The sequence below is a fragment of the Salpingoeca rosetta genome (assembly GCF_000188695.1).
Source record: "Salpingoeca rosetta unplaced genomic scaffold supercont1.12, whole genome shotgun sequence".
Classification (NCBI taxonomy): Eukaryota; class Choanoflagellata; order Craspedida; family Salpingoecidae; genus Salpingoeca; species Salpingoeca rosetta.
The window spans coordinates 342552-368725 of NW_004754922.1; the positions used below are offsets into that span (position 1 = coordinate 342552).

The 26174-nt window shown below is 57.1% G+C and overlaps 6 protein-coding genes across 6 annotated transcripts in view; 3 read left to right on the top strand and 3 right to left on the bottom strand.

Moving 5' to 3' along the window:
- Nucleotides 1-243: 243 nt before the first annotated feature.
- On the bottom strand, nt 244-2843 carry PTSG_05148 (uncharacterized protein). The gene is made up of 5 exons (XM_004993669.1): nt 2423-2843; nt 1984-2161; nt 1443-1718; nt 1007-1124; nt 244-701 (listed from the first exon to the last, which is right to left on the bottom strand). Exons 1-5 carry the CDS (start codon nt 2743-2745, stop codon nt 325-327), a joined length of 1272 nt encoding a protein of 423 aa, XP_004993726.1. The 5' UTR covers nt 2746-2843; the 3' UTR covers nt 244-324.
- Nucleotides 2844-2927: 84 nt separating this feature from the next.
- On the top strand, nt 2928-5436 carry PTSG_05149 (uncharacterized protein). The gene is made up of 8 exons (XM_004993670.1): nt 2928-3017; nt 3288-3523; nt 3743-3815; nt 3979-4034; nt 4256-4359; nt 4677-4764; nt 5026-5138; nt 5363-5436. Exons 1-8 carry the CDS (start codon nt 3002-3004, stop codon nt 5403-5405), a joined length of 729 nt encoding a protein of 242 aa, XP_004993727.1. The 5' UTR covers nt 2928-3001; the 3' UTR covers nt 5406-5436.
- Nucleotides 5437-5589: 153 nt separating this feature from the next.
- PTSG_05150 (ubiquitin-conjugating enzyme E2 J2) lies at nt 5590-8934 on the bottom strand. The gene is made up of 10 exons (XM_004993671.1): nt 8864-8934; nt 8582-8634; nt 8231-8274; nt 7907-8009; nt 7687-7735; nt 7515-7556; nt 7184-7231; nt 6554-6625; nt 6250-6323; nt 5590-6052 (listed from the first exon to the last, which is right to left on the bottom strand). The coding sequence occupies exons 1-10, from the start codon at nt 8927-8929 to the stop codon at nt 5902-5904; spliced, it is 702 nt and encodes a 233-aa protein (XP_004993728.1). The 5' UTR covers nt 8930-8934; the 3' UTR covers nt 5590-5901.
- Nucleotides 8932-11650, top strand: PTSG_05151 (uncharacterized protein). The gene is made up of 4 exons (XM_004993672.1): nt 8932-10028; nt 10417-10565; nt 10872-11114; nt 11314-11650. Exons 1-4 carry the CDS (start codon nt 9110-9112, stop codon nt 11434-11436), a joined length of 1434 nt encoding a protein of 477 aa, XP_004993729.1. The 5' UTR covers nt 8932-9109; the 3' UTR covers nt 11437-11650.
- Nucleotides 11651-11831: 181 nt separating this feature from the next.
- PTSG_05152 (uncharacterized protein) lies at nt 11832-17706 on the bottom strand. Its single transcript, XM_004993673.1, has 15 exons — nt 16941-17706; nt 16580-16669; nt 16339-16437; nt 16105-16208; nt 15866-15980; nt 15460-15538; nt 15139-15241; nt 14514-14981; nt 14119-14220; nt 13795-13897; nt 13489-13555; nt 13186-13235; nt 12818-12946; nt 12321-12465; nt 11832-12127 (listed from the first exon to the last, which is right to left on the bottom strand). Exons 1-15 carry the CDS (start codon nt 17268-17270, stop codon nt 11862-11864), a joined length of 2250 nt encoding a protein of 749 aa, XP_004993730.1. The 5' UTR covers nt 17271-17706; the 3' UTR covers nt 11832-11861.
- Nucleotides 17707-17793: 87 nt separating this feature from the next.
- Nucleotides 17794-26174, top strand: part of PTSG_05153 (laminin alpha 5 chain) — a 9128-nt gene continuing 747 nt past the window's right edge. Inside the window, exons 1-11 of the mRNA XM_004993674.1 lie at nt 17794-18392; nt 18617-18919; nt 19105-19151; nt 19311-19414; nt 19572-19903; nt 20194-20313; nt 20572-20639; nt 20899-21172; nt 21409-21810; nt 22093-22748; nt 23139-26174. The exon at nt 23139-26174 is cut by the window's right edge and continues 747 nt beyond it. Coding sequence (XP_004993731.1) covers nt 18144-18392; nt 18617-18919; nt 19105-19151; nt 19311-19414; nt 19572-19903; nt 20194-20313; nt 20572-20639; nt 20899-21172; nt 21409-21810; nt 22093-22748; nt 23139-26174 — 5591 coding nt within the window. The 5' untranslated portion in view covers nt 17794-18143. The remainder of the gene's footprint in view (nt 18393-18616; nt 18920-19104; nt 19152-19310; nt 19415-19571; nt 19904-20193; nt 20314-20571; nt 20640-20898; nt 21173-21408; nt 21811-22092; nt 22749-23138) is intronic.

The following is a 26174-nucleotide window of genomic DNA, read 5'->3' on the forward strand; positions in this document are numbered from 1 at the left end:
AGAAGGAAGGAAGGCAGAGGGAGGCAAGGGGCAAATTAGCAGGCAAAGAGCATTGATAAACGCCAGCACGTTTGACAAACACGGCGTGTTCGAGTCAGCATGGGTAGCACAGGGAGACAAAGCAAGCAGTCAAGTCTGCAAACATGTAGTTACATGTGGCAACACGGACTCAGGCTGGACATACACACACACGCACACAGACACACAGACACACACACACACAGACACAGACACAGACACACACACACACAGACAGACAGACAGACAGACAGACAGACACACACACACACACACAGGCATCTACAGACAAAGGGGTGTGAGCTGTCACTTCTCCTCAAAGTGGGAGGTGTGGTGGAGGACGTGGTGAAAGAAAGTGGTGGTGATTTCATCCATGACATTGTGGTGTTCATCAGCGTCGTGGTGCTGAAAGAAGTTCTTGTCCCAGCCAACATGCCCACCCCACTCCGTCAGCACGAAGATGATGTGTTCATTGTCTGTCGCGTGCTTTCGCACAAACTCTTCGGCCTGCTCGGGAAACAGAGGGTCATTGCGTGCGTTCACCGTCAGAAACGGACGGCGGATCCTGTGCAAATATGTGCCGGAACTTTCTGCCTGTGCAAACTCTTCAAGCGAACTGTAGCCGTAGATGGCTGGCAGGTGCAGCTTGTCAAACTCAGCCAGCGTCGACGCCGCCAGCAACTCTGAGAGGAGGGTGTGTGTGTGTGTGTGTGTGTGTGTGTGTGTGTGTGTGTGTGTGTGTGTGTGTGTGTGTGTGTGTGTGTGTGTGTGTGTGCGTGCGTGAGTGCGTGCGTGCGTGAGTGTGTGTGTGTGTGCGCGTGCGTGCGTGTGTGTTTGTGGTTGGTAATGTGTTTGTTTGTGAGTTGACATGTGAGTACAAACACAAGTCAGAGAGGCTGAGGTTGCTTGTCGTGGACACGCGAGCACACACGTCAAGTCCACGCCCAACCCTCTTCAACTGCCACGTCAGCGCACATGGTGCACTCACCGTCTTTCGTAAAGGGCAAGCCAGACTGCTCAAACTGCTCGGGTGGAAGCTGCTTCCAGGGCTCCTTTGCCCAAAACAGCAGGGCAAGATGGTAGGGCCGGAAGTGGGGCTGGTGCAACTGCAGATTACATTGTGAGGGAGGACAATGCATGGGGGAAAATACATGTACAAAGAGGAACGGTCAGCGCTGTTGCAGCACAGGACATACAGCAGCAGCAGCAGGAGGAGGAGGAGGTGGAGGTGGAGTGGCAACAGCAAGCGAAAAACGAGAGCCAGCAATACGTCCTACATCTCACTGGTATCACTGCATGCTTCTTCCTCCCACAACCGTAACAGCAACACACACACACACACACACACACACACACACACACACACACACACACACACACACACACACACACACACACACACACACACACACACAGAAGCGCACCATTTCGTATCCCCATTGAAGGATGTATCCGTTTGAGTATGTGACGGCTGCGTCGATGCTGTGGTACAGGTCAGACCCCAGGTCCTCATTCGTCGTGCCCATGTACTTGGTGAGCACGTTTGCGCCCATGGAAAAGGCGACAGCCACGATGGGCCCTGCCGGGTACATGCGCTTGATGTACCGGATGGCAAGCTCAATGTCCTCCGTGTTGCCGTAGTTGAACGTGCGGGCGCTCCGCAGCTCCGTCTTACACCCGCGCCAGTTCTTCACCACCGTCTGCAAGGGGGTGCGCGGTTGGGTGGGGGGTGGTCAGTGTGCGTGTGTTTGTCGGTGTGCATGTGAGTATTTGAATTTGGCACAGAGAGAGAGAGAGAGTGTGTGTGTGTGTGTATCTATGGGGTCACACGGACGAAGTAACACACGCACACACTACACACACTACACACACTACACACACCACACACACACACACACACTACACACACACACACACACACACACACTCACAAGTTTAAACACACACACACATACATTCGCTTACCCGCCAGCCATGCTCGTGGCATGCGAGAGCGAGGGACCGGATGTAAGGGGCGTCACTGCAGCTGGCAATACCGGGAACCAGCAGAACCGTCAGTGGAGGCGCGTCCGCAGCACCGCGCGCTGGAGGCTCGAGAATGTCCAGACCAATCAGCCCACCGTCGGGCGTGTCCAAGTGCTCCCTGCAGCGGCAAAACGGCGCGTGTGCACAGCAGTATATGAGGCGCTGTCCTTTGGTGACACCGAGCCAGCTTGTGCACGCACACAAGGAAGGCAGCCTCAACTCTACAGCAGCGCCCCACTCAACGCGCATGACGATCAGCCTCGCATGCGAGGAACGCAGCGACATGACCATAACACAGCAACACAGGAACAATACATGACCATAACACAGCGACACAGGAACACTACAGGAACACTACAGCACCGACACAAAGTCTGACCTGTGGAACTTTGGCATGGGCGGGCGCTTGCCAAGGGCAGCAAAGAGGGTGCTGGTGTGTGCGTTGGTGAGGAGGCGAGGCGGCTTGTAGCGGGTGAGCGTCGTGTGTTGGCGCAGCTTGTGAACCACGGCCTTGTTGCTGGGTGTTGGCACGTAGTGCATGTCCACTTTGCTTGCCCGCACCGTTCGAGCCAGCAGCAAGAGCACAGAGCCGCACACCGCCGCAAACACAACCACTGCCGCAGGCACATCCTCCACGCCAAGCAAGTCGTCCACCCGCACGACCTCTGTGGTCCGAGCCAGCAGCTCCGCCACCAAATCCATGTTGCTTTGCACAGGCAAGCAAGGGGTGGATGGATGGGTCGTGTCGTGTTGAAGTGAAGCAAGCAAGCAAGCAAGCAAAGCAAGCAAGAGCGACTCGCGCAAGCAAATGAGCGCAGCAGCACACAACAAGCAGGACCGCAACAGAGTGCACACGCCCACTTTGGTACTATATTTTTGTGTGTCGTGTCGCCTTTTTCCACAAACCAAACCAACGTTCGCACACGAGAAGCAAGACACACACGACGACTTTGACGCGATGAGCAGTGGCCAAGGTTCGCATCGAACGTGACATGTTCCGCACTCACGCATATGTGTGTGTGTGTGTGTGTGTGTGTGTGTGTGTGTGTGTGTGTGTGTGTGTGTGTGTGTGTGTGTGTGTGTGTGTGTGTGTGCTGGTGCCGTGTTTTTTTTTTTTGGTTTGTTTGTGGGGGCATCTCGATCTGCGTCACAACAACACGTGAGCACATGTGTGCATGATTTGTGTGCATGGGACGTGTGTCCAGTTGATGACCGTTGATCTGTGGCATGCGGGCGTGCTGCAGGCGACGAAGCTGCACAGCAGCAGCAGAAGAAGCAGCAGGAGAAGCGAGAGGAGGAAGAGGGGCAGCAGCCGCTCGAAGAAGGTGCAGAGGAGCCATACCCGGAAGATGAGGCGGACCTCGCCTACGATGAGGAGGGCGAGGAGGGCGAGGAGGCCGCACAGGCGGAAGGCGCCACAAAGCAAGAAGGCTCTGGCGACACAGAAGAGGGTGGCGGTGACGATGACGAGTTTGAGCAAGTGAGTCCAGTGGGTGTGTATGTATGTGTGTGTGTGTGCGGGGTCTTTGTATGTGTACGTACGCGCGCGTGTGTGTGTGCACTTGTATCTATGTGTTCGTGTGTTCGTGTACTGAGTGTGTACAGGGTGCATCACCTCAACCGCACGCGCTTGGCATACATGCCATTGTCACACTCCCCTCTCACGCTCCCACCTCACGCCTAATGGGGGTTGTTTCAGTTGAGGCAACAGGTGAACCAGAACGAGTCTTCACTGCAGCAGGATCGTGAAGCCCTCAACCAAGTCATGAAGAGTGAGTGTTCTTGAGCATTCACTGCAGCTTGGTGTATCCATCCTACGCGTATGTATGTGTGTGTGTGTGTGTGTGTGTGTGTGTGTACAACGCCTCGCTTCTCCCTTCCTGATCACGTTTTCTTTCGTTTGTTTTTGCTTCCATCGTATGAACGCCATCACAGCCGGCTCCCAAGAGAGCCGCGAGGAAGCAGATCGCCGCTCCGTCTTTGTCCAGAACGTGCGTGCGTGTGTGTATGTGTGCGTATGTGTGTGTGTTTGTATGTGTATGTGTGTGCGTCCTTCCCAGAGCTTGATCATCCTCAGCCTCGTGTCGTCGTAGCTCTGCTGTCATAACCCGTCTGCTATGCCCAATTCTACCCCCCCCCCGTCATTCGCGATCCATACCACCACTACCACCCCACCCTTCCGTGCGTGCCCATCCTGTTTGGCGGGATGCAGGTTGACTACGGGACCTCTGAGGTTGATCTGCAGCTCTTCTTCAAGGACTGCGGCCCCGTGCGCCGCATCACCATTGGCCGCGGGCCAACCGGGCAGCCAAAGGGGTCAGTCAACACACGCACGGTAGCAGTGGTTTTGCTCGTGCTCGTGTTGATGGTGGTGGTAGCGGCGGTGGTGTGTTGTATGAATGTCGAGTTGGTGGCAAATCATCTCTCCTGTCCGCCCATTTGTCTGCCCCTCTGTTTTGTGTGTGTGTGTGTGTGTGTGTGTGTGTGTGTGTGTGTGTGTGTGTGTGTGTGTGTGTGTGTGTATGTGTGTGTATGTGTGTGTGTGTGTGCCACGACCAACAACAGCCTTGTACCAACGCGCGCTTGCGCAACCCCCTCACCACCACCCCCCCCTCCATCACGTGCACCTTCAGGTTTGCGTATGTTGAGTTTACGGACGAGGCCGCCGTTGAGACGGCAAAGGGGCTGACCAACCAGATGCTCAAGGGCCGCCAGGTTACGGTCAGTCGCCTGCGCAGTCAGGGGAGAGAAGAGGCATGGTCGTGGTGGTGGTGGTGGTGGTGGTTGTGGTGGTGGTGGTCTTGAGGGGTTGTGATGGGCATATCAACCCAGCAGGTGAATCGTGCATGTGTGTGTGTGTGTGTTTGGTGTACTTTGCAAGTGAGTTACTCGTGTGCGAAGGACACAGCATCCTCTGCTTGTATGTATGTGTGTATGCGTATTCCCGGTCCTCACACCAGCTGTGGACACTCCTGCTGCCAGGTGTTGAATAAGCGCACCAACGTGCCTGGCCTGCGCAAGAGGGGCCGTGGCCGTGGCCGTGGTCGTGGCCGCTATTTCCGCGGTTACAGGGGCGGACGCGGCAGGGGGCGCAGGTGAGACACAACCGGCCAAAGGGCATTCTGTGTGTGTATGTGTGTGTGAATGCTGCTGTTTGTGTGAAAGCTGTTGTGTGTGTGTGTGTGTGTGTTGTGTGTGTGCCTTTGTTCATGTTTGTGTGTACCCATCTGTCTTTGTTTTGCACCTCGCCTGTCTCGTGCGTTTGCATTCAAACCACGTGCTCACTCGCATCACCGCCGCCATGTGAATGCGTCTTCAGCCGTGGTGCCCGCGGCTATGCCGTGTACTTCTCCACATCATAGCCACCACCACCACCACCACCACCACCACCACCACGTCGCTCGTCTCATTGTGTGTGTGTGTGTGTGTGTGTGTGTGTGTGTGTGTGTGTGTGTGTGTGTGTGTGCGTTGTGGTGCTCTCGCTGCTGCTGCTGTTGTGTTGCAGGCGCGTGTGCCCTTTTCCCTTGTCCTTTGCCTTTGTCCTTCCTCCAGTGCGGTAGTGTATCCATGTTCTCCTCCATGGCGTTGCAATGTAGTTTAAGTGTGTGGACAATTAACAATCAAAACTTGAGTCAGAACACAAGCAGTAACACAACCTCGGGGAGGGGGAGGAGTTGCGGCTGTGCTTGCATGCATGCAACTGCGGCCAAACACACAGTCATGACACACACCATACGTGGGGGGGGGCATGCATTGCATTTGTATGCAAGCGAGGCTGTGTGTGTGTGTGTGTGTGTGTGTGTGTGTGTGTGTGTGCGTGTGTGTGTGTGTGTGTGTGTGTGTGTGTGTGCGTGCGCGCTATGGCGCGGCCTGCACCATCTGGTACAGGATGACACCGACAATGGGCACGACGATGCATGCAATCACGGCGAGCGTTTGGGATGATAGCTCAGGCAACTTCTCATCACCACCGCTGCCGCTGCTGCTGCTGTTTGTATTCGCTCCCTCACTGCACGTGCGTGTGTGATTTTGTTTGTGGTCAGGGAGACATGAGATGTGGGTCAAAGGGCGCGGCACACTAGTCGAAGCCTAACCAGACAGACATACACACAGAGGGGCACAGACAAACAGACACACAGGGACACAGACAAACAGACAGACAGGCAGACAGACAGGACAGATAGGCAGAGACAGACAGACCAGCACCTGCTAGCCGCGTTCTGTGCGTCTGTCGCCTCCTTCACTTTCCGTCGCAGCACCTCTCGAATCTCCTCCGCAGTCTGTACGGCAGCCGGCAAGGTGGTAGTGGTGGGGCGTGTATGTGTGTGAAGATCATGAGGTCAACGCATGAAACACGCTCACAAACACACAGGCAGGCAGAGGTGAAGAGAGAGCGCGTGCGAGGGCTGACAAACACACACACACACACACACACACACACACACACACACACACATCGCCGTTTCTCTGCCCCTCTCTGTCAACTGCGCATGTGTGCACATGTGCGCACCTCTGGAAAGAGATCGCAGAAGAGCTGGTCCTTGAGATTGAACACGAGACTCCGCTTGGCGAGGGCGCGTTTCTGGCACACGCACCCGTGTGTGTGTGAGACGTCGCTTCCTCGCACAGAGTCGGCGCTGTTTGGAAAAACCTGTCTACCATACGTTAAGTAGGGATGATGCAGATTTTAAAACCGAAGATCACAGCTCGGTTGCTCAGACTACAGTAGCACTCGTTAGAGAACGCCTGTTTGAAGGTGAATGTAAGTAAAGAAAGCCCTACGTCGCTCATGTCCTGAGGAGCCGCTAGCTGGGCTATGGTCAGTCCCCTTGGATACGATTAGCGTAGGGACAATTGAATATCGAAGCTTCGTTACGATCTAGTAGGGGGGGCTACATTTGACCTCGCGCGCCCAGTGACGACGACCGTCGTGTGTGTGTGTGTGTGTGTGTGTGTGTGTGTGTGTGTGTGTGTGTGGTGTGTGTGTACGTGCTTGTGCGCTTATGCGCAGCGTGATGATACTGGGCAGTGCTCGCCATTGGTTGCACACCACGCGTTGCACTGACAAGTTGACGGCCACCCGATGACAGACACCGTGCATGGGCAAACAAACAGAGACAACCGATATTGCGGCTCAAACCTCTGCTGTGGTGGTGGTGATGCTGCCGGCGGTGGGCGTGTCCTCCAGCTGACGTGATCAACACGCGCACAAACGCACAAACGCGCACCAAGGCAATGGCCATTGTGAGTGAGGGCAGTGGTTTGTGGTGTGTGCGCGTGTGAGTGAGTTGTGTGCAGTAGGTCTGTGCGTGCGTGCAGTATGTGTGTGTGTGTGCAGTTTGTGTGTGTGTGTGTGCAGTTTGTGTGTGTGTGTGTGTGTGTGTGTGTGTGTGTGTGTGTGTGTGTGTGTGTGTGTGTGTGTCCTTCGGTTTGTGAAAGTAGGCTTGAGGTGCACATCCCATCTGACTCACCATGAAGCTGAGGAGGCCCTTCAGTACGGTCTCCACAGACCACTGAGAGCACGCGGGTGGCATTGGAGCATATTGGAGGTAAGAAACACAGCATGGACGAGCGAGTTGACATGTTTGCATACACACGCACACGCACGCACGCACACATACACAAGCGCACATGCATACACACCGCGGGGTTCCAAGTGTCGGGGTGAAAGTCAGAGATGCTGAGGCATAATCTGCAAGGGTTCAATACACCACAAGCAGGTGTGTGTGTGTATGTGTGTGTGTGTGTGTGTGCATGTGTTTGAGGGCGTCTTGATCCTCAAACAAACAATAACAGCACACGCACACGTCAGCGACGCACATGTCAGGTTGATGACCAAGACAAGGTGCCCTGGGCCACGTACCTTGTGTTTTCCTTGAAGCGGCCGTTTGGAGTGATCATGTAGATGGCAGGCGGCTTCATCGGGTATGATGAAGGGAACACCAGCTTGCCGTGGTAGAAGCCACCTGTTGTCGACACACAGTTGGGTGGTGTGCGATACAGTTAACAAACAGAGCAGCACAACAACCAGCCTTGACACACATAACATCGTTCATCCACACATCCAATACACAAACAACAAACGCGCAAACGCAGATGCAGACACAGGTACAGGCGTAGACGGAGACGTAGACACAGACACAGTCACAGATGGAGACGTAGACGCAGTCGTTGTATCACAGCTCACCATGGTACGGTGTGTCGTCTGGAAGGCCGGAAATGACATAATGCCTGTGTACATGAGAGAGCGCGAGAGAGAGCGAGTGCGAGTGCGCAGCAACAAGAACAAAGACGTTAGCCACGCCACGCGACAGCAGCTGGACAACAACGGGAACTGGGATGATGGCGGCAGCCGTTTGATGCTCCAGCGCAAGCATCAACCACACACACACACACAGACACACACACACACACACAGACACACACACACGCACGAACGCACCCACAAACACGCATACACTCACACGCACGAACGCACACACACACACACACACACACACGCACGAACGCACACAGCCACGCGCACATACACACGAACCACTCGAGGATGTTCTCTGGTTTTGGTTCCGCGAGAATGAAAGGAGGAGGGTTCTACAAGCGCACGGCGAGCACAAGCAAGACAAGGCAAGATTGCAGAGTGGGTGAGGCGCACACGAGCGAAATACAAGCACACAGAGAGAGGAGACGCACATACACACAGACACAGAGCCAGACAAACAGACACACACACAGACAGACACAAACACAGACACAGACACACACACAGACACACAGACACACAGACACACAGACACACACATGAACACACCAACCAACCAACCTTCTTGATGGCCTTGTATTCGCGGGCGAGTCGCCCCACATATCGCTTGGGTGCAGCGGACGACATGGCTGCAGTTTATGGTGTCGATAACAGTTGCCGCATTCCACCACGTTGTTGGCTGGCTGGCTGGTGGAGCTGTCCACACACCCTTCCTCCACAACACCCTTCCTCCACACACGTTCCTCCACCTCGCCTCTCAACACTCAGCACAGCCGTCCCCGCCCCGCTTCCTGAGACATCAGCGTCATGTCGGAGCGTGTGAAGCAGCATCTTGGGGCGCCACGAGTCGGCCTGTCGCTTGCGCGGCACTTGCTCTTTGCCATCGTGTCGTACGTGCTGGACACTGCGCTCTGGACTGCGTCCGTGGTCATGTCCGTGCTGCGCCTGAAACACAAGGACAACACCGACAGGCAGCAGCAGTGCCCAGCTTGTGCGCTGCGCCGCAGTCGAACAAGCAGCACCAGCAGTGGCCGTGGGAACAGCACAGATGCAGGTGCAGGCACAGGCACAGGCCGTGGGGTTGGCAGCCGCACCGGCGCAAGCGCGTGTGCAAGTCCTGTTGTTACATCCCCGACCATGCCCACACACACATGCAGAGGCAACGGGCGTCGACGTTCGAGCTTTCACAACCACAGCAACAGCAGCCGCACCAGCACCGGCAGGGCACACTCGTCATCGTCCTCCTTGTCGTCGCCCTCCTCGCCACTGCTGTCCGCACCAAGGGCGGACACTGGGTTAACCATGCATGTGCCCATCCCAAGCGCGCCAGGGAACACAACAGCAGAGGTGCGCATCCTCGACAGCAGACAAAGCGTGTTCAACAAGGAGGTCGCCCACGTGCTGGTCATGATCCCGGGAAACCCTGGTCACCCGGAGTTCTACATCGACTTTATGAGCGAACTCCACGACAAGACGAGAGACCCGTGCGTCATCATCGGCCACACGGGCCACTCCCCCACGTCCGTCTCGCCGCATCTCTTCTCCCACTTCCAACAAACGGAGCACAAGCTGCAGGTCATGCGGGTTCTTCGCGAACGGTACCCGTCTGCCAGGTTTACCTTGATGGGCCACTCGATTGGCGCTTGGATCGCCATGGAGATGTTGCGACCCCTCAGCTCCAGTGTTGATCGCGTCTTCAACCTCTTCCCCACCGTCCACCACATTGGTTGGTTGTTAGCAGTGTCTTGTGACGCACGCGCGCGCGTGTGTGTGTGTGTGTACGTGAATGAGTACATGTGCGTGCGTTTGTGCGTGCCTGTGTGTGTGTGTGTGTGTGTGTGTGTGTGTGTGTGTGTGTGTGTGTGTGTGTGTGTGTGTGTGTGTGTGTGTGTGTGAGAATGCGTACATTAGTGTGTTCATATGCTGATTGTTCTCTTGGTGCAACATGTGGTTGCAGCTGCCCCCTCGCCAAGTCTCTCTCACGCATACACACACACACACATACATACACACGCACACACACGTACGCACACACACACGTACGTACGTACTCACGCGTACGTACACATGCTGTTCTCGCTCCACCACACCCTTGACCCCGCCATCAACACCAGGCACGACACCAAACGGGTCCAAGCTGTATCCACTGCTGCGGCACTTCCGCCGGCCCGCCGCTCGCCTAGCACACATCATCGGCCATCTTCCTGCCAGTCTGCGAGGTGCACTCGTCAACTGGCACCTCGGTGACTGCTCCAACGCGCTCGTGAGTGGCTGAGACCGATATCTGTGGTGCTGTGGCTCAGTTGATGTGTTGCGTGCACCTGCAAGTGTTGGTTGATTGTCTCCTGCACTCTTTGCTTTGCTGTACGTTGCACGTAAACGCATGGACGTACTCATTCACACACACACACACACACACAACCACAATGCACGTACACACACAACACACACGTGCACACAATGCACGTACACACACACACAACACACACATGGACACAATGCACAATGCACACACACACACACACACACACACACACACACACACACACATGCACACACATGCGCACAGCCACCATCCCCAACGGCGCTTGCGACGATTGACGAGCTGTTCCACCACGACGTTGTGCTGCAAGCGCTGCACATGGCCTGCTGCGAGATGGAGTACCTACTGGATCTGGACACGCACCACTACCGCGAGCACCAGCACAAGCTCGTCTGGTACTATGGCGGCGCGGACGGTTGGGTGACGCACCACCACGCGGCAGACATCAAGCACGCCCTCCCACACAGCACGCATATCGACTGCACACAGGTTCGTGTGTATGTGTGTATGCATGTGTGTATGCGTGAGTGTAGGTGTGAGTATTGGGTTGTACGTGTTGGTTTTATGTGTGTTTGTGTATGTGGACGTATGCCTGTGGATGTTTATCTGGGCGTGCTCACCACGTGTCTCCGCTCACCACCTCTGCTCATTCTCCTGTTTGCTTGCATGATCGATCACAATCACACAGGGGTTCTCGCACAGCTTTGTTGTTGACCAGAGCGAAGAGATGGCGAAAATCGCACTCAACTGGCTCCTGTCACCCCAATCAACATCATCCAAGCCACAATCACCGTCATTGCATTCCTCTTAATGGCTGTACCACGCTTCGATTTCGCCTGCCGCTGCACTGGCTGTTGTTTGCCATCTTTACCTCGCGTTTGCTTGTTGTTGCTGTTGTACATTCTGCCTTTTTGTTCTGCACTGTGATTTTGTTTTGACTTGTCTCTTGTCTTCTGTACAGACTGCAAGTGTGAATGTGAAATGCTCTCACCGAATTACACCGCACCAGCCATTGGATGACCACCGAACAGACCCACGCACACGCCCACGCCCACAAGGAGCCCCAAACGCTCGCGAATTCGAACCAAAGTTTACTTGTCGCACTGGCAGCCACGCGTGCACGTCTCTCGCGCACACAAACGTGCACACAAACACACACACACACACACACACACACACACACACACACACACACACACACACACACACACACACACACACACACACACCAACAGTTCACGCATCCTCAACATCGACCGACCAGTTGAACGTGAACTGCGGCGTGTCGTCATAGTTACAAATCTCCCTGTCCCTGTCGTAGTACCACAGCCCGCGCAGCACAAGCCGTTCAATCTTGGCGCGCAATCCCTTGATCCAGTTGTTGTGCAGAATAACAATCTGCGGGTGGCGCACGTGGATGTTGTCGCTGTTCCAATAGCCGCCCACGTTGCCGTTTGGATACTGCCGCCGGTCAAGGAACTCAACTTCAAGCAGTGCATTGCCTGCAGGCAATGCGTTGTGTGCGGTTTCGTGTATGTTCGTGTCATGTGAATATACACCCCAGGTCTTCAGAGCGAGTAGCAAACGAGAAACGAGCACGTTGGCCTCCATCTTGGGACCGTTGCTTGCAGACAACGACACGGCAGATCACGGGCAGGCCGCATGCAGAGCAAACAGTTGTCAACTCAGCCATACCTTGGTCGTGTGGGATGAGGTCTGGCGGGGGTCGGTAGTGGCACTTGTTATCGCCGACAGTGGTTGTGCCTTCCTTCCCGCCACACAGGACGATGTAGAAGGAGGGCTGCTCTGTCATGGTGCTCGAGGCAGCATGCGCAACAATCTGCAACATGAAAAGTATGGTTCCAATGGCATCGAAGGCGCAGCGCGTGAGAAACATCCACAGTTGTCGGTGAAACATTACTGGGGTTGGTGGACGGCGAACCAGCGGCCGCAGAATTTGCGCGCACACACACACGAAGACAAGGTGGACAGACGAACACGCAGCACACCACAACACACAACACAACACAACACAACACAACACAACACAACACAACACAACACAACACAACACAACACAACACAACACACCACAACACAACACAACACAACACAACACAACACAACACAACACAACACAACACAACACAACACAACACAACACAACACAACACAACACACCACGTGCGTACCTGCTGCATTGCGGCGATGGTGACTGGTGTGGAGCGGACGCGATAAAACCCGGAGTTGATGCGAAGAGGGCCATTGGCCACACGCTCGTCCGGGAAGGGGGCGTTGCTCTGCACAACAAAGTCAGACTCCTGTGCGTGCACGCAAATTTTGCGAGAAAGAGAGTGTGTTATTAAGGTGATGTGTTATTAAGGTGACGTGAGCGACAGGCGTTAGCGCATGGGCACAGGGCTCACGCACGCCACAAACATAAATGAATGTACGTGCAGCATGCAGGCACGCACACGCAACAAGAACAAACAGGCAAACAAACAACTTTGTACATCGCTCCGCGAGTGAGCGAGCGCGCACACCCAGCACCAAGACCCACCATGGCCATCAGCTTTGGAATCGGGTCCTCAAACCAGACAATGTCCGTATCTGTCGTCACAGCAGCAGGCGAGCAGGCAGATGTGAGGGAACGAATATCCTGGTGTGTGGTGCTGCTGCTGCAGCAATGTAGTGCTGACCAAAAGTGCGAGGATGGCACGAACGGCACAATGATGCAACCAAGCAAACAAGGCCGCATGCCCCCCCCCCACACGCACACGCACACACAACATACACACACGCGCACACACGCGCACACACACACACACGCACACACACGCACACACACAACATACACACATACCTGTCCAGGTGACATCATATCCCATTTGCAAGATTTGGAGCACAACTTGTGACTTGAGCTTGGTCACCTGCATACAGTGCAGCACAGGCAGGCGCGCATGTGCACATGTGTGAGCGGTTACATTACAGTGGTGGCGGACAGGATTGGGCTGTCAAAAGAAATGCATCCAAAAAGACTAAAAGAGGGGCACTACCGAGAAACCACAAGTAAGGGGGGGGGGCATCACGAACTCCAACACGCATGTGACATCAATAGAGCTCTTCGTACAACTCGACGTACACACGCGCACGTGCGTGTTGCCCTCACCTTCTTGAAGGCGTCGCTTCCGTACTCAAGATCGCGAGACGAGAGACCAGCAAGGTCGTCGCTCTGATAGTAGAAGATGGGCAGACCCATGCGGAATCCAAACCTGACCCAGCAGCACGAGATTCGGCAGCAGCGTGTTGGCTTTGGCGGTGAGCGTAGGAGCTTGACACACACAGAGGAATCCACGCGCACACACATAGAGACAGACACAGATGCACACAGACACGCAAACACACGCACACACACACACACACACACACACACACACACACAACAGCGCAGCCCCACACCACCCTGCGCCAGATACCGACGCATCGTGCGCACCTGTACATTTCCTCGTCAAAGGCGGCAAGTATGAGCTGATCGTAGATGCCAAGCCGACGAAGGTTGCACACAAAGTTCATCACCACATCGCGATAAATGTAGCTGTCGTTGCATGCAGGCAAACAAGGAACGCATTGGGAAGATTGGTGTTGCACAGTGAGCAACAGCAAGATGCATGCAAAAGCAAGTTGTGACAAACAAGAATTGGCGCGCAACGATAAACACACATCACGCACCCAACGCAGCCACCACCACCACCACCAGCACATCATCTGCGTGCCGCATTCATACGCAACACATGCAGCACATGCAACACACGCAACAGTTTCACACCCATACAATGCGTGGCCTGCGTTCACACAATGCACGCATGATAAACAACACGCAAGACACACCTGACACCGGAGAGGATGACGTGTTTGTTTCGCGCGACAATGGGCAGCAGGTCCTTGAGTGTAAAGGGCAGACCATAACGCGGCTCGTGCCCCGGTGGCGTGGTGACCGGGATGGTGTAGGCGTCTGTCTTGTCCACAGAGACGCTGCCGCACTTGACAATGTTCTTGCGCACGTCGTTCTCGAACACGTTGGCCACCTGCGGGTCATTCTGTGTTGTGATTGCAAACGCGTTGTGCTCGCACGGGCAGATGCCTGGACGCACGCGCTTCATCAGGCACATGCCAGAGGGCTCCATGCACGCTGCAAGCTTCCACGGCGCGTGCACGGTTGTGCCGTCCTGGTTGCGGTAACTGCCGTAGTAGATGGCAAGGTGGTTGTTGTGGAAGATCTGCCAGTCGGTTGTCTTGGACTTCATCCAGAACGTGGCGCTGCCACCGGTCGCCATCTTGGATACCGCCCCCTCGGCACTACACACGGTGGCGGTGGTGCTTATGTGAGACTGTTGCGATCTTGCGATAGCTCCCTGGCAACCAAGCGGCGCCATGCCGCAAGTCACATATGGTGTCGCACCAGCTCGCACATGTGCATGCACACACATACACACACATACACAAAGCAGTGTACCTTTTGTAGTTGTGGTTGACGTGGACAGCGGTGACAGCCTCTGTTCCATCAATGACGTCCCGGTATCCAGCTTGGATCACCTCGTGAACGAACCAGTTGTCGACTGCAGAAAACGCATGCACAGCAGCAACATGTACCCGTGAGGCGAGCTGTGAGCCAAAACAGGCACATGCACATGTGTATTTGCAGGTACGGATGCGTACGTCTCCTGTTCACATGTGTGTGTGTTGTGTGTGTGTGTGTGTGTGTGTGTGTGTGTGTGTGTGTGCGTGCGTGCGTGCGTGCGTGCATGGACATGAACACGAGAGCATCAGTGTTTACATTTGCTTTTGCCGCGAATAAAAGGCGGCATAACGCCATGAAACAGCTTCTTTCCGTTGTTGTTCCATGCAAAGTAATCCTACATTGTCAGTTGTGGTGGAGTGTACAAGTCGAACGCATGCGTGTGACGTTAAGTGAGACAGCTGGCTGAGACAATGCTTTCAACTTCGCTCCATTCATCCGGGAACAGCGCGCACACAGCAAAAACGCTCACGCTCACACTCATGTTCACGTTCACCCGCAGCAAACACGCATACCCACAGCAAACACACACACCCGCCCACTCACCCATCCACCCACACCAACACACCCACCCACACACACACACCCACCCACCCACACACACACGCACACGCACACGCACACGCACACGCACACGCACACGCACACGCACACAAGGTCCAACCTGGCCGCCAGCGGTGTGCAGGACGCCTTTCGTTTTGGTGTAGGCAACAAAGGCTGCCTCGTTGAAGTCCTTGCGTGAAGGTTCATATATGCTCGGCAAGTCATCAATGTCATACCTGTGGCAACGAGACATGACAGAAACGTGAACTACGTGCACACGCAACCCCCAATAAGCAGCAACAGCTAGTTGCCGCCAGATCACAAAAGATCATTGCTTGCAGGCAAGCAGCTGTGACGCACCGTGCTCCGGCAAGGAACCAGTCGTCGAAGTGCGTGCGCAGCTTGGCCACGGCATCCGGAAACGATTGGGTCAACAAAATGTCACTGTTCAGGATCACACTCACCTGTGTGTGTGTGTGTGACGTGGATAAGTACTCAGACTCTGCTTGCCACGCTCAAAGCGCGCAACAGTCACCACTGCACACTCGGTGCCTGCTTGCATGCACGCCACAAACCATACACAAGCACACTCACATCAGTGTCGGCATTCATTGCCGTGTCGATCAGGCTGCCGGCGAGCGGCATCATGACAAAGTTCATGTCCAAGTGCGGGTTGATGATGGCATCGTAATCCTAGGGGCGCCCATAGCACGATTCTGGGTGAGACATCATGCTTGGTGCAACAAGGAAAGGCCTTTCCCTCCCCACACGCTCGGCCCTCTCTTGTCTACATGTGTCGATGAAACAAGTTGGATGGGACAGCTTGGTGCGATACCTTGGCGACCTCCTCGTAGCCTTCGCCTTGGCCGACAAGCACGACCTTTGGGCGGGGCTTGAGCCGGATCCAAGACTCAATGGCGCGTCGCTAACAGGCAGGCAACAAACAGCACAACGGCAAGTTGGAGTGGGGGGGGGGAGGGAAACAACGCGAGGGGACGCAATCAAATTGAGCGGGAGGATGTCGAGCAAAGCGAAAGCAATCGAGAAAGCAAAGCGAAAGCATTGGGTTTGCACACGCACATGTGCATGCAAGCACAAACAAACACACACAAAGCAAGCTCACACACACACACACACACACACACACACACACACACAACCCAGCACATATACACAAGCGCAAACGGAGCTCTGACCTGCAAGCGATTGGGCAGGCCCGAGAATCCTTGAGGGGTGATGAAAATGCTCCACGTAAAGTCGTAGTCATACATGGCCTCGTTGCTGGTGCGTTCATGCAGCAGCGTTTGGTGAATGGACTTGAGCGTCGTGCCGCGGATGTCGCGACGGGCCCGGCCACCTCCTCCGGTCGCGCCTGCGTGAACGCCATACTGGTGCGAGCTGCTGCTGCTGCTGGAACCCCTGTCGCTGCCCGTGTGAACTTGCAGCATGATGACCACGAGGCCGATCATGCCTGCAAGCACGACGGCAAGCAGGGTCGACCCAAACCGTGTCCTCAACATATTCATCTTTCCTCCCTTCCCTTTCGGCTTGCTGGCTTGTTTGCCGTGAAATGCAACAGAAGAGGAGAACACGACAGCGAGCAAGCGAGAAGACAACGCGCACGCTCAAAGAGAAGGAGAGAGAGCGAGAGAGTAGGAAGAGGAGGAGGATTCAACTGAACTGATACGCTTCAACTGAAAGACTGAAGGAACGAAACAACACACCCAATGCACCCGAAGCCGCTGCCAACCGCCCACGCGACTCGCTTCAGCGCTTTCGTGGTGTGTCTGGTGTCCTCGTCGGAGGTGGGACGGGTTCTTGCTGTTGATTGATGTGAGGAGAACAATGATCGTGAGCGAGGCGAGGAGAGGAGCCACGCTGCTTCCTTCCTCTCTCTCTCGTTGTTGGTGCTTTGGTTGCGCGCAACGGAAACGTCCCCGAGTTTACCAACAAAACACTGACAGTTTATGGCAAACTAACATTTGCCACACACGACAACAGACAGGAAGAAAAGTTGTGGCTGCACCGTTTTCTGCTTGTGCTATGGTCGCGCAACACAGAAATCGTCAACCGCCCACCACCACCACGTTGCGTCGTTTGCTTGCTTGCTTGTTTGTTGGTCGTGAGTTGAGCTGAGCGCCCCACCCACTCCCAGCATTGTCACGGCAGGAGGCAGCAGAGCAGCGATTGTTTGACCCTTCTCCCTGTCCCTTTTCTCGACCACAAAGCACAAAGGCCAAGCAACCAAGCCCTCCAGAAGCACACAAACAACCCAAGTGACCCTGTTGGTGAGCAAACAAAGCAGGCAAGACAACCAAGACGGTTGTTTCTTTGTGGACCTACCCTTGAAGGAGACCTTGTCCACAACGACGACAACAGTCACCAGGAGTGTGCATACGATGACGTGTGCCGCCATCGTCGCCGCGTTGGTGGTGCTGTGCTGCGCATGCATGCCAAGCGCTGCTCTGAATCCTTCGCCCACCACCACAGCGGCACTCGGCAGGCCCATCATCAGCACCAGCACATGTGGCTCGCCAGCAGACACTTACTGCTACTCAGAGGCTAGCCAGTGCTTCACCTGCAACGCCACCTGCCCCTTTCCATCTGCAGATGCACTGCAGTCGCCCATCGAGGGCCTCCTCCCTCAGGTAGGTGTGTGCGTGTGCGTGTGCGTGTGCGTGTGCGTGTGCGTGTGCGTGTGCGTGTGCGTGTGCGTGTGCATGCGTGCGTGTATGCGTGCGTGTGCGTGCGCGTGCGATGGTGTTGGCATCCATTCTGCATCTGTGCATGCGTTTTGCATGGCTTGCATTTTCTCATGCGTGCTTGCTGTGTTGGTTCCACCCCCCCCCCAAACCCACCCCCACACACACAGCCGGAGTGCGGGTGCCCGGCATCGTATCCGGTGCCTGTGGACCTGGATTCCTGCTGCGAGACGGCAGCTGCACAGTCGTGCGTCCGCCGCATCAATACTGAAGCCCACCCGCCACAGTTTGCTGTCGACGCCGATGAGGGCACATACTTTCAGTCGGAGCAGAACGCTGCGCGCGTGAACGTCACGCTTGACTTGCTTCTTCCCTATGAGGTCACCACCATCACCGTCACCTTTAGCGAGCGCGTACCATACGCCTTTGCCATCCTCAAGTCAAACGATGCGCAAACCTGGGAGCCTTTCCAGGTAGGAGCATGTGTGTGCGTGTTGTGTGTTCGGGCGCGTTGTGTGTTCGTGCGTGTTGTGTGTTCGTGCGCGTTCAGGTGTGTCCTGTGCATACATGTGGTTGGTGCATCGAGCATCACATGTGCCACGTTTGTTTGAGCTTGTTGGATTTCTCATCAGTGCCTGCACCACATCCACCTTTGTAGTTTTTCACGCGCGACTGCGAGGAGTTTTACGGCATCGCTCCCGACCAGTGCGTCTTAACCACACACCTTGTGTTCCTTCCTGTGTACACACACACAGACACACAGACACACAGACACACACACACACACGCACCCGAATGCGGCGTTATGAGCCTCATTCCAATGCCTAACCCTTGGTTGTTATTGTGCATGCTTGCTTCTGGCAGGCAACTGACAGAGCCCGACCAAGTCATCTGCGACACAACTAAGACGAGCGTGCGTAACGATGAAATCTCACTGCGCACCCTCACCGCCGCCCGCATTCAGCTCGGTACGCCCTCAAGTGGTTGTCACATGCGTTGATGATCATCCTGTGTCTTGCTTCCGTACTAGTGTTCTTCAATTCATCCCACAGCTGCAATAACCGTCCCTTCCCCCTTCCTCCTCTTCTCTACACCACCACCACCATCACCACCACCATCATGCAGCCGGCGGGTCGTATGCGGCGTCAGACGTGCTGCACGACTTTGTGCACACGCGCTTCATCCGCGTTGCCTTTGCGCAGTACTATGACGAGACCACCGCTGTGGACGACTTTGGTGTTCCCCTCGACCACGAGCCGTTCTACACGGTCACCAACATCCAGGTGGAGGGCCGGTGCGGCTGCCACGGCCACGCCGCGTCCTGCTCCGTTGACGTCGACAGCGCCGCATGTGCATGCGAGCACAACACGGGTGGTCCTGCGTGTGGCGAGTGCTTGCCGCTCTTCAACGCTAAGCCTTTTGCCCGCGGTATCTCCGACGATGAGCCAAACGTTTGCGTACGTCAGAGTACACACACACACACACACACACACACACACACACACACACACACACACACACACACACACACACACACACACACACACACACACACACACACACACACACACAGTGTCTCGTGTCATGTAACGCAAGCACACACGCATGCTGGCGTTGGGTGTTGTGCCACTTGCGTGTTCACTTTGTTCCACAATTGCTGCCTGCCGTTGGGCATTGTTCTTTTCGCTCTCCTGACTGTCCATCTCTGCTTGTCGCTGTCTGCATCATTCAACGTCCATGAATGCAGGTTGCGTGCGACTGCAACGAGCACGCGCTCAGCTGCCACTATAACGCTTCACTCGATGCGTTCCCCAATGACCGCACCCGCGGCGACGGTGGCGTCTGTGATAGCTGCATGCACAACACAGTGAGTTGCGCAGGCAGACCGTGAACGTGGCATTGTCTGCACGTACATGTGCGTGTGTGTCGTGTGGTTGGTTGTATCTTATGTGTGTCGTGTGTTGTGTGTCGTGTGGTTGTATCTTGTGTGCGAGTTGTGTGTGTACATGTGCTTGAAGTGCACGAGAGCTTGCGTGCGTGCATGTGTGCGCTTCGAATCCAAGCGTGCCCTCACCCCATGCATTCGCCCCCTTCCTCCTCCTTTGCTGCTCCATCGCACCGCCAGGCTGGAATCCACTGCGAGACGTGTGCACCGGGCTATTACGAGAACCCAGCCGTACCCCGCAACCATGTGTGAGTATCACCATGCGTTTGATTGACAACGTGTTCCGAGTTATATGGTGATGGTTCAGTGAATGTGCGTCTCGTTCAACGCCCACCTGCCCAACACACACACACACACACACACACACACACACACACACACACATGCACACATGCACACATACACACACATGCTCGCGCGCACACACACATATGCACACACACACACATGGGCACCCGTCGCCTAACGAACAAGTGCCTTATTTCTTGATATGTGTCTCGCTGTCAGGAATGCGTGCATCCCGTGCGAGTGCAATGCAGCCGGATCAGAGAGCAGCACATGCAATCCCAAGACAGGCGCGTGTGAATGCAAGGCCAACGTGATGGGTGACCTGTGCGACATGTGCAAGCCCTCGTTCTACGATCTCTCCCTTGCACACGACGAGGGGTGTGAGAGCTGCGACTGCGTTGTGTTTGGCACGATTGAGGGTAGCAGGGACTGCGACGCCACGACGGGCCAGTGCGAGTGCCTGCCCTCCAACACGGGTCAGCGATGCAGCGAGGTCAGCACACAACATGTCTTGTTCTGCCTGCTGCCTCCAATCTGGCTGACTGGCTTGCCTGCCTGCCTGTTTGCTTGCTTGTTGGCGTGTCTGTGCTCGTGTATTGCTGTTGCTCTTCACCACATCACTTCTCACCCCCCCAACACACACACACACACATACACACACACACACACACACATACGTGCACACGCATGCACCACCTACGTCTGCCCCTCCCCGGGTTCTCTGAGCAGTGCAGCGTGGGCCACTTCCACCTTGCCGGCACCGAAGACGGCGTGTGCATCGGCTGCCATCCGCAGTGCTCCGATACAGCCGGCTGCAACGGGCCCGGCGCCTCGCTCGCAGCGTGCAATGGCCAGTGCCGCAACGTCGAGGAGGATGGTGTGTGTGTTGACGCGTGCTCAGACGGCCGCTATGCCAACGAGCAGGGCGTGTGCCGCCTGTGCCACCCGCAGTGCCTGGACACGTGCACCGCAGGCACGGCGTCCACCGCATCGTGCAGCCAGTGCCGCAACTTTGAAGAGAATGGCCTCTGTGTTGCCGAGTGTTCGGCAAACACATATGCAGATGACAACCTCGTCTGCCAGCAGTGCCACGACGAATGCATTGGCTGCACCGGCCCAACCCCAGCACAGGTTCGCCGCACACCGCGTGTTGCGTTTTGTGTGTGTGTGTGTGTGTGTGTGTGTGTGTGTGTGTGTGTGTGTGTGTGTAGGTGTGTGTAGGTGTGTGTAGAGGTGGGTGAGTGAACTTGTGCTCTGTGTTGCGCTCATCATCATGTCCGTAACTCTTTGTGTGCGTGATTTTCTGTCAACCTTCCCATCCACACAATTCATTTGTTTTGAGCCCACACGTGCAACTCACGAGCCCTGCCCCCCTCCTCCTCCTCCAAACCCTCAACATTTCACCCATGACAGTGCAAGCAGTGCCGCCATGTGCGCAGCAACGGCGTGTGTGTCGCCGAGTGTCCTGAGGGCACGTATGCCGACGGCAGCGGGGTGTGCCAGCCATGCAGCTCTGAGTGCGTTGCTGAGTTTGGCTGCACGGGTCCGGATGCAACGCAGTGCTTCCGCTGCGATGGCGTGTACGACGTCAGCCGCGACGCTGTGCCGTATGTGTGCCTTTCCACCTGCCCGCCACTGTACCATGCAACCCGCATGACGCTGCTGACGGAGCAGCCCAATGCGGAGGTTGTTGTCGTCGAGGATGCCGCTGTCTGCCAGCCATGCAGCACCCAGTGCGAGTTTGGCTGCGACGGGCCCACGACTAGCGATTGCGTTGGCGGCTGTGTTGCAGCCAGCTACAACGGGCGGTGCGTGCCGGCCTGCCCGACACACACGTACAGAGATGGTGAGCTGTGCATTGACTGCCACCCCAACTGCAACCACACCCAAGGGTGCTATGGCCCTGGGCGCGACCAATGCTTCGACTGCCGGCAGGAGGGTGTGTCGCTCAACGGTGACTGCCTCTCCGCGTGCCCGACGGGCTACTTTGCCGATGAAGACCGCGTGTGTCAGCCCTGCAGCCCGTTTTGCTCCACCTGCTTTGGCTCGTCCGCTGCCGAGTGCTTCAGGTGGGGAGGATGTGTGTGTGCCGGTGACGTTTGAGGGGGAGATCGCGTGCCTTTGTTTTACCAGCACGCTTCTCCGCGCACGCACAAGCATACATTGGAGTGCGCTTTGTCTTTCACTCTGACGGTGAAGTATCTGACGGTTATGTACACCTACACTCACTCACTCACTCACTCACTCACTCACTCACTCACTCACTCACTCACCATGCACACACACCATGCACACACACCACGCACACACCCACACACGCACGCACACACACGCACGCACACACACGCACGCACAAACACTCACACACCTACACTCACTCACTCACTCACTCACTCACTCACTCACTCACTCACTCACTCACGTTCTCAACCTCCCACCTCCTGGGTTTCCTGGTTCAGGTGCAAGTCGCATCGGCTTGGCGTGAAGTGTGTGGGCGAGTGCCCGTCAGCCACCACCTACATAACTGCCGTTCCAGGTGGCGCCCTCACCACGACTGCTTCCCCGGTGACAGACTTTGGCAGCTCCGGCGATGCCAGCGTGGCCCCACCGCGCCCGCCACGCAACCACACCACCGCACCCATTGCCCCTTACGAGTGCTTTGCGTGCCACCCGCAGTGCGGCCTCAACGGGTGTGCGGGCCCAACCGCCTATGACTGCGACGAATGTGAGAGCGTCAAGTACGATGGCGAGTGCATCAGCACGTGCCCGCCACTCACGTACCGCGACGGAAACGTGTGCAAGGACTGCAGCGAAGAGTGTGCGGACGGCTGCTTCTCGTCTGGTGCTGACAGCTGCTTCGCCTGCCGCGGCTTTGAGGTGGAGGGCGTGTGCGTTGGCGCGTGCCCGGAGACGTACGTGATGATGAACGACACGTGCCTGCCCTGCCACCGCTTCTGCTCCCTGGACGAGCCGGGCTGCTCTGGTGTTGGCCCCGACGCATGCAACGCGTGCGCGCCCACCCGCTTCCTGCACGTCGCCACGCAAACGTGCGTTGCCGCCTGCCCAAGCAACACCTTTGCCACGCGGGACCGGGAGTGCCTGCCGTGCGATGAAGAGTGCAGCGGCGGCTGCCTTGACGCGGGCGCCGACAACTGTCGCGAGTGCTTGAACGTGAAGCTGGCGGACACATGCGTTGCCGAGTGCCCGGATGGCTTCTACGCGGACGTTGACGGCGAGTGCCAGCGCTGTGACCCCATGTGCGCATCGCTGTGCACTGGCCCCGGCCCCTCCCGCTGTGCACGCGGCGCAAACGACACCTCTGCCTGCAAGCACTTTACCCGCGGTGCAACTTGCGTTGCTGCGTGCGACGCCCTGACCGAGTATGCCGACGACGCCAACGTGTGCCAGAAGTGCTCGCCGCTCTGTGCGGACGGGTGCGTGGGCCCAACAGCAGCAGACTGCGGCGCCTGCGCCAGTGCCGAGCTTGACGGCACATGTGTCGACACGTGCCCGCTCACCCACTACCGCGACGAGGCTGGCCTGTGCCGCCGCTGCAATGCAGAGTGCGCATCTGTCAATGGAACGCGCGCGTGCACGGGCCCTGGCGCCGATGCCTGCCTTGCGTGTGCGCACGTGAAGCGCGGGCGCGAGTGTGTGCGGTCATGCCTGACGCGGGAGGTTGCCGTGGATGGCGTGTGCCGCGGCTGCCATGCGCAGTGCAGCAGCGATGGTTGCTTTGGCTTGGAGGCCACGGAGTGCCTCACCTGCCGCAACTTTGAATTTGGCGGCGAGTGCGTTGCCGCGTGCGACGCGGACACGACATACACCTCCACAGCCACGGCCGAGTGCCTGCCGTGCCATCGCGAGTGCAGCCTGCGCGCGGGCTCGGGCGGCTGCCCCGCGGGCACCAGCGCCGACGACTGCGTGGTGTGCGCGCACGTGCGTGACAACGGGCGGTGCGAGGCCGAGTGCTCGACCGGGACATACGCAGACGAGGCAGACACGGAAACGGCGCTTGGTGGCGTGTGCAAGGCGTGCCATCCAAGCTGCGATCCCCTTCGCGGCTGCACTGGGGGCCGCGCAGACGAGTGCAACGAGTGCGCGCACGTGTCCTACCAGGGCGTTTGCCGCACGGCGTGCCCAGACCTCACTTACCTCGGCAGTGGCAGCGAGTGCCTGGACTGCGATGCAAACTGCCTGCTTGGCTGCACGGGCCCGGGCGCGGACCAGTGCGTGCGCTCCAGCAACGTGCTTGACTCGAGCGCGGAGGCGCTTGGCTGCAGAACGTTTGTGGACATCCTCGCCAACGGCGTCGTCATGTGCGTGGCAGAGTGCCCCATCACGAAGTACGCCGACAGCAACGGGGTGTGCCGGGCGTGCAGCACGCTGTGCCCGCTGGAGTATGGCTGCACGGGGCCGACCCTCGCCGATTGCAACAGCTGCCCCGCCACGCAGTACCTTGCTCCCGACCGCACCTGTGCTGATTGTAGCGCGTCGTGCTCCACAGACCTCGACCTTGCTGGCTGTACCGGCCCAGAGCCGAAGCAGTGCAACGTGTGTGCGGGCGCGCGCTACAGCGGCGGGTGCGTGGACGACTGCTCTGCGCTGACAGATGTGGATGTGGGCCTGTACTTTGGCGTGGACGACACGTCTGTTCCCGACGAGGTGCAGTGTGTTCCCTGCCACGAGCAGTGCGTTGCTGGCGGCTGCACGGGGGCGGGCCCAGACCAGTGCCTCTTTGGCTGCAAGAACTTCGCCCAAGTGGACGGCGCCACCGGCGACGTGACCTGCGTCGAAACGTGTGGCGCAAACACGTTTGTCGCAGACACGCCCGTCCCGCGCACGTGCGTGCCCTGCCACTCGCGGTGCCGTGGCGGCTGCCGTGACGAGACGCCGTTCACCTGCGTGGAGTGCGCTCGCTTCCGCACGGAGGAGGGCGAGTGCGTGGACGTGTGCCCGCCAGGGTGGGTGCCTGGCACGGACGGCGTTTGCCGCTGCCCGACCGACCGGTCGTACACCAACACCACCAGCGGCCAGTGCCTGCCATGCAGCGTGCTGTGCTCCGCTGGGTGCACGGGCCCTCTTCCTTCTCAGTGCAAGGGCGGCAGTGATGGCTGCACGTTTGCCGAGCACAACGGCGTGTGCGTGGCGGATTGCCCCACCGGGATGGTGCGGCAGAACAGCGTGTGCGTGTGCAAGTTCAACCACATTACCGTGACAGATCCCGCAGACGGGTGCATGCCGTGCGACGACCAGTGTGCGGACGGGTGCACGGGCCCCACGGCCTCCGACTGCCTGCGCTGCCGCAACTACCGCTCCGGGGAGGTCTGTGTCGAGGAGTGCGCGGCAGATGAGCAGCCAGACGCAGACAGGTTCTGTGCCCCCTGTCATCCGGAATGTGCTGGTGGCTGCATTGCCCCTGGCGATGCCCTGCAGTGTGTGTCGTGCCGGGCGTACAAGGATGCCGGGGAGTGCGTGAGCAACTGCCCCTCCGA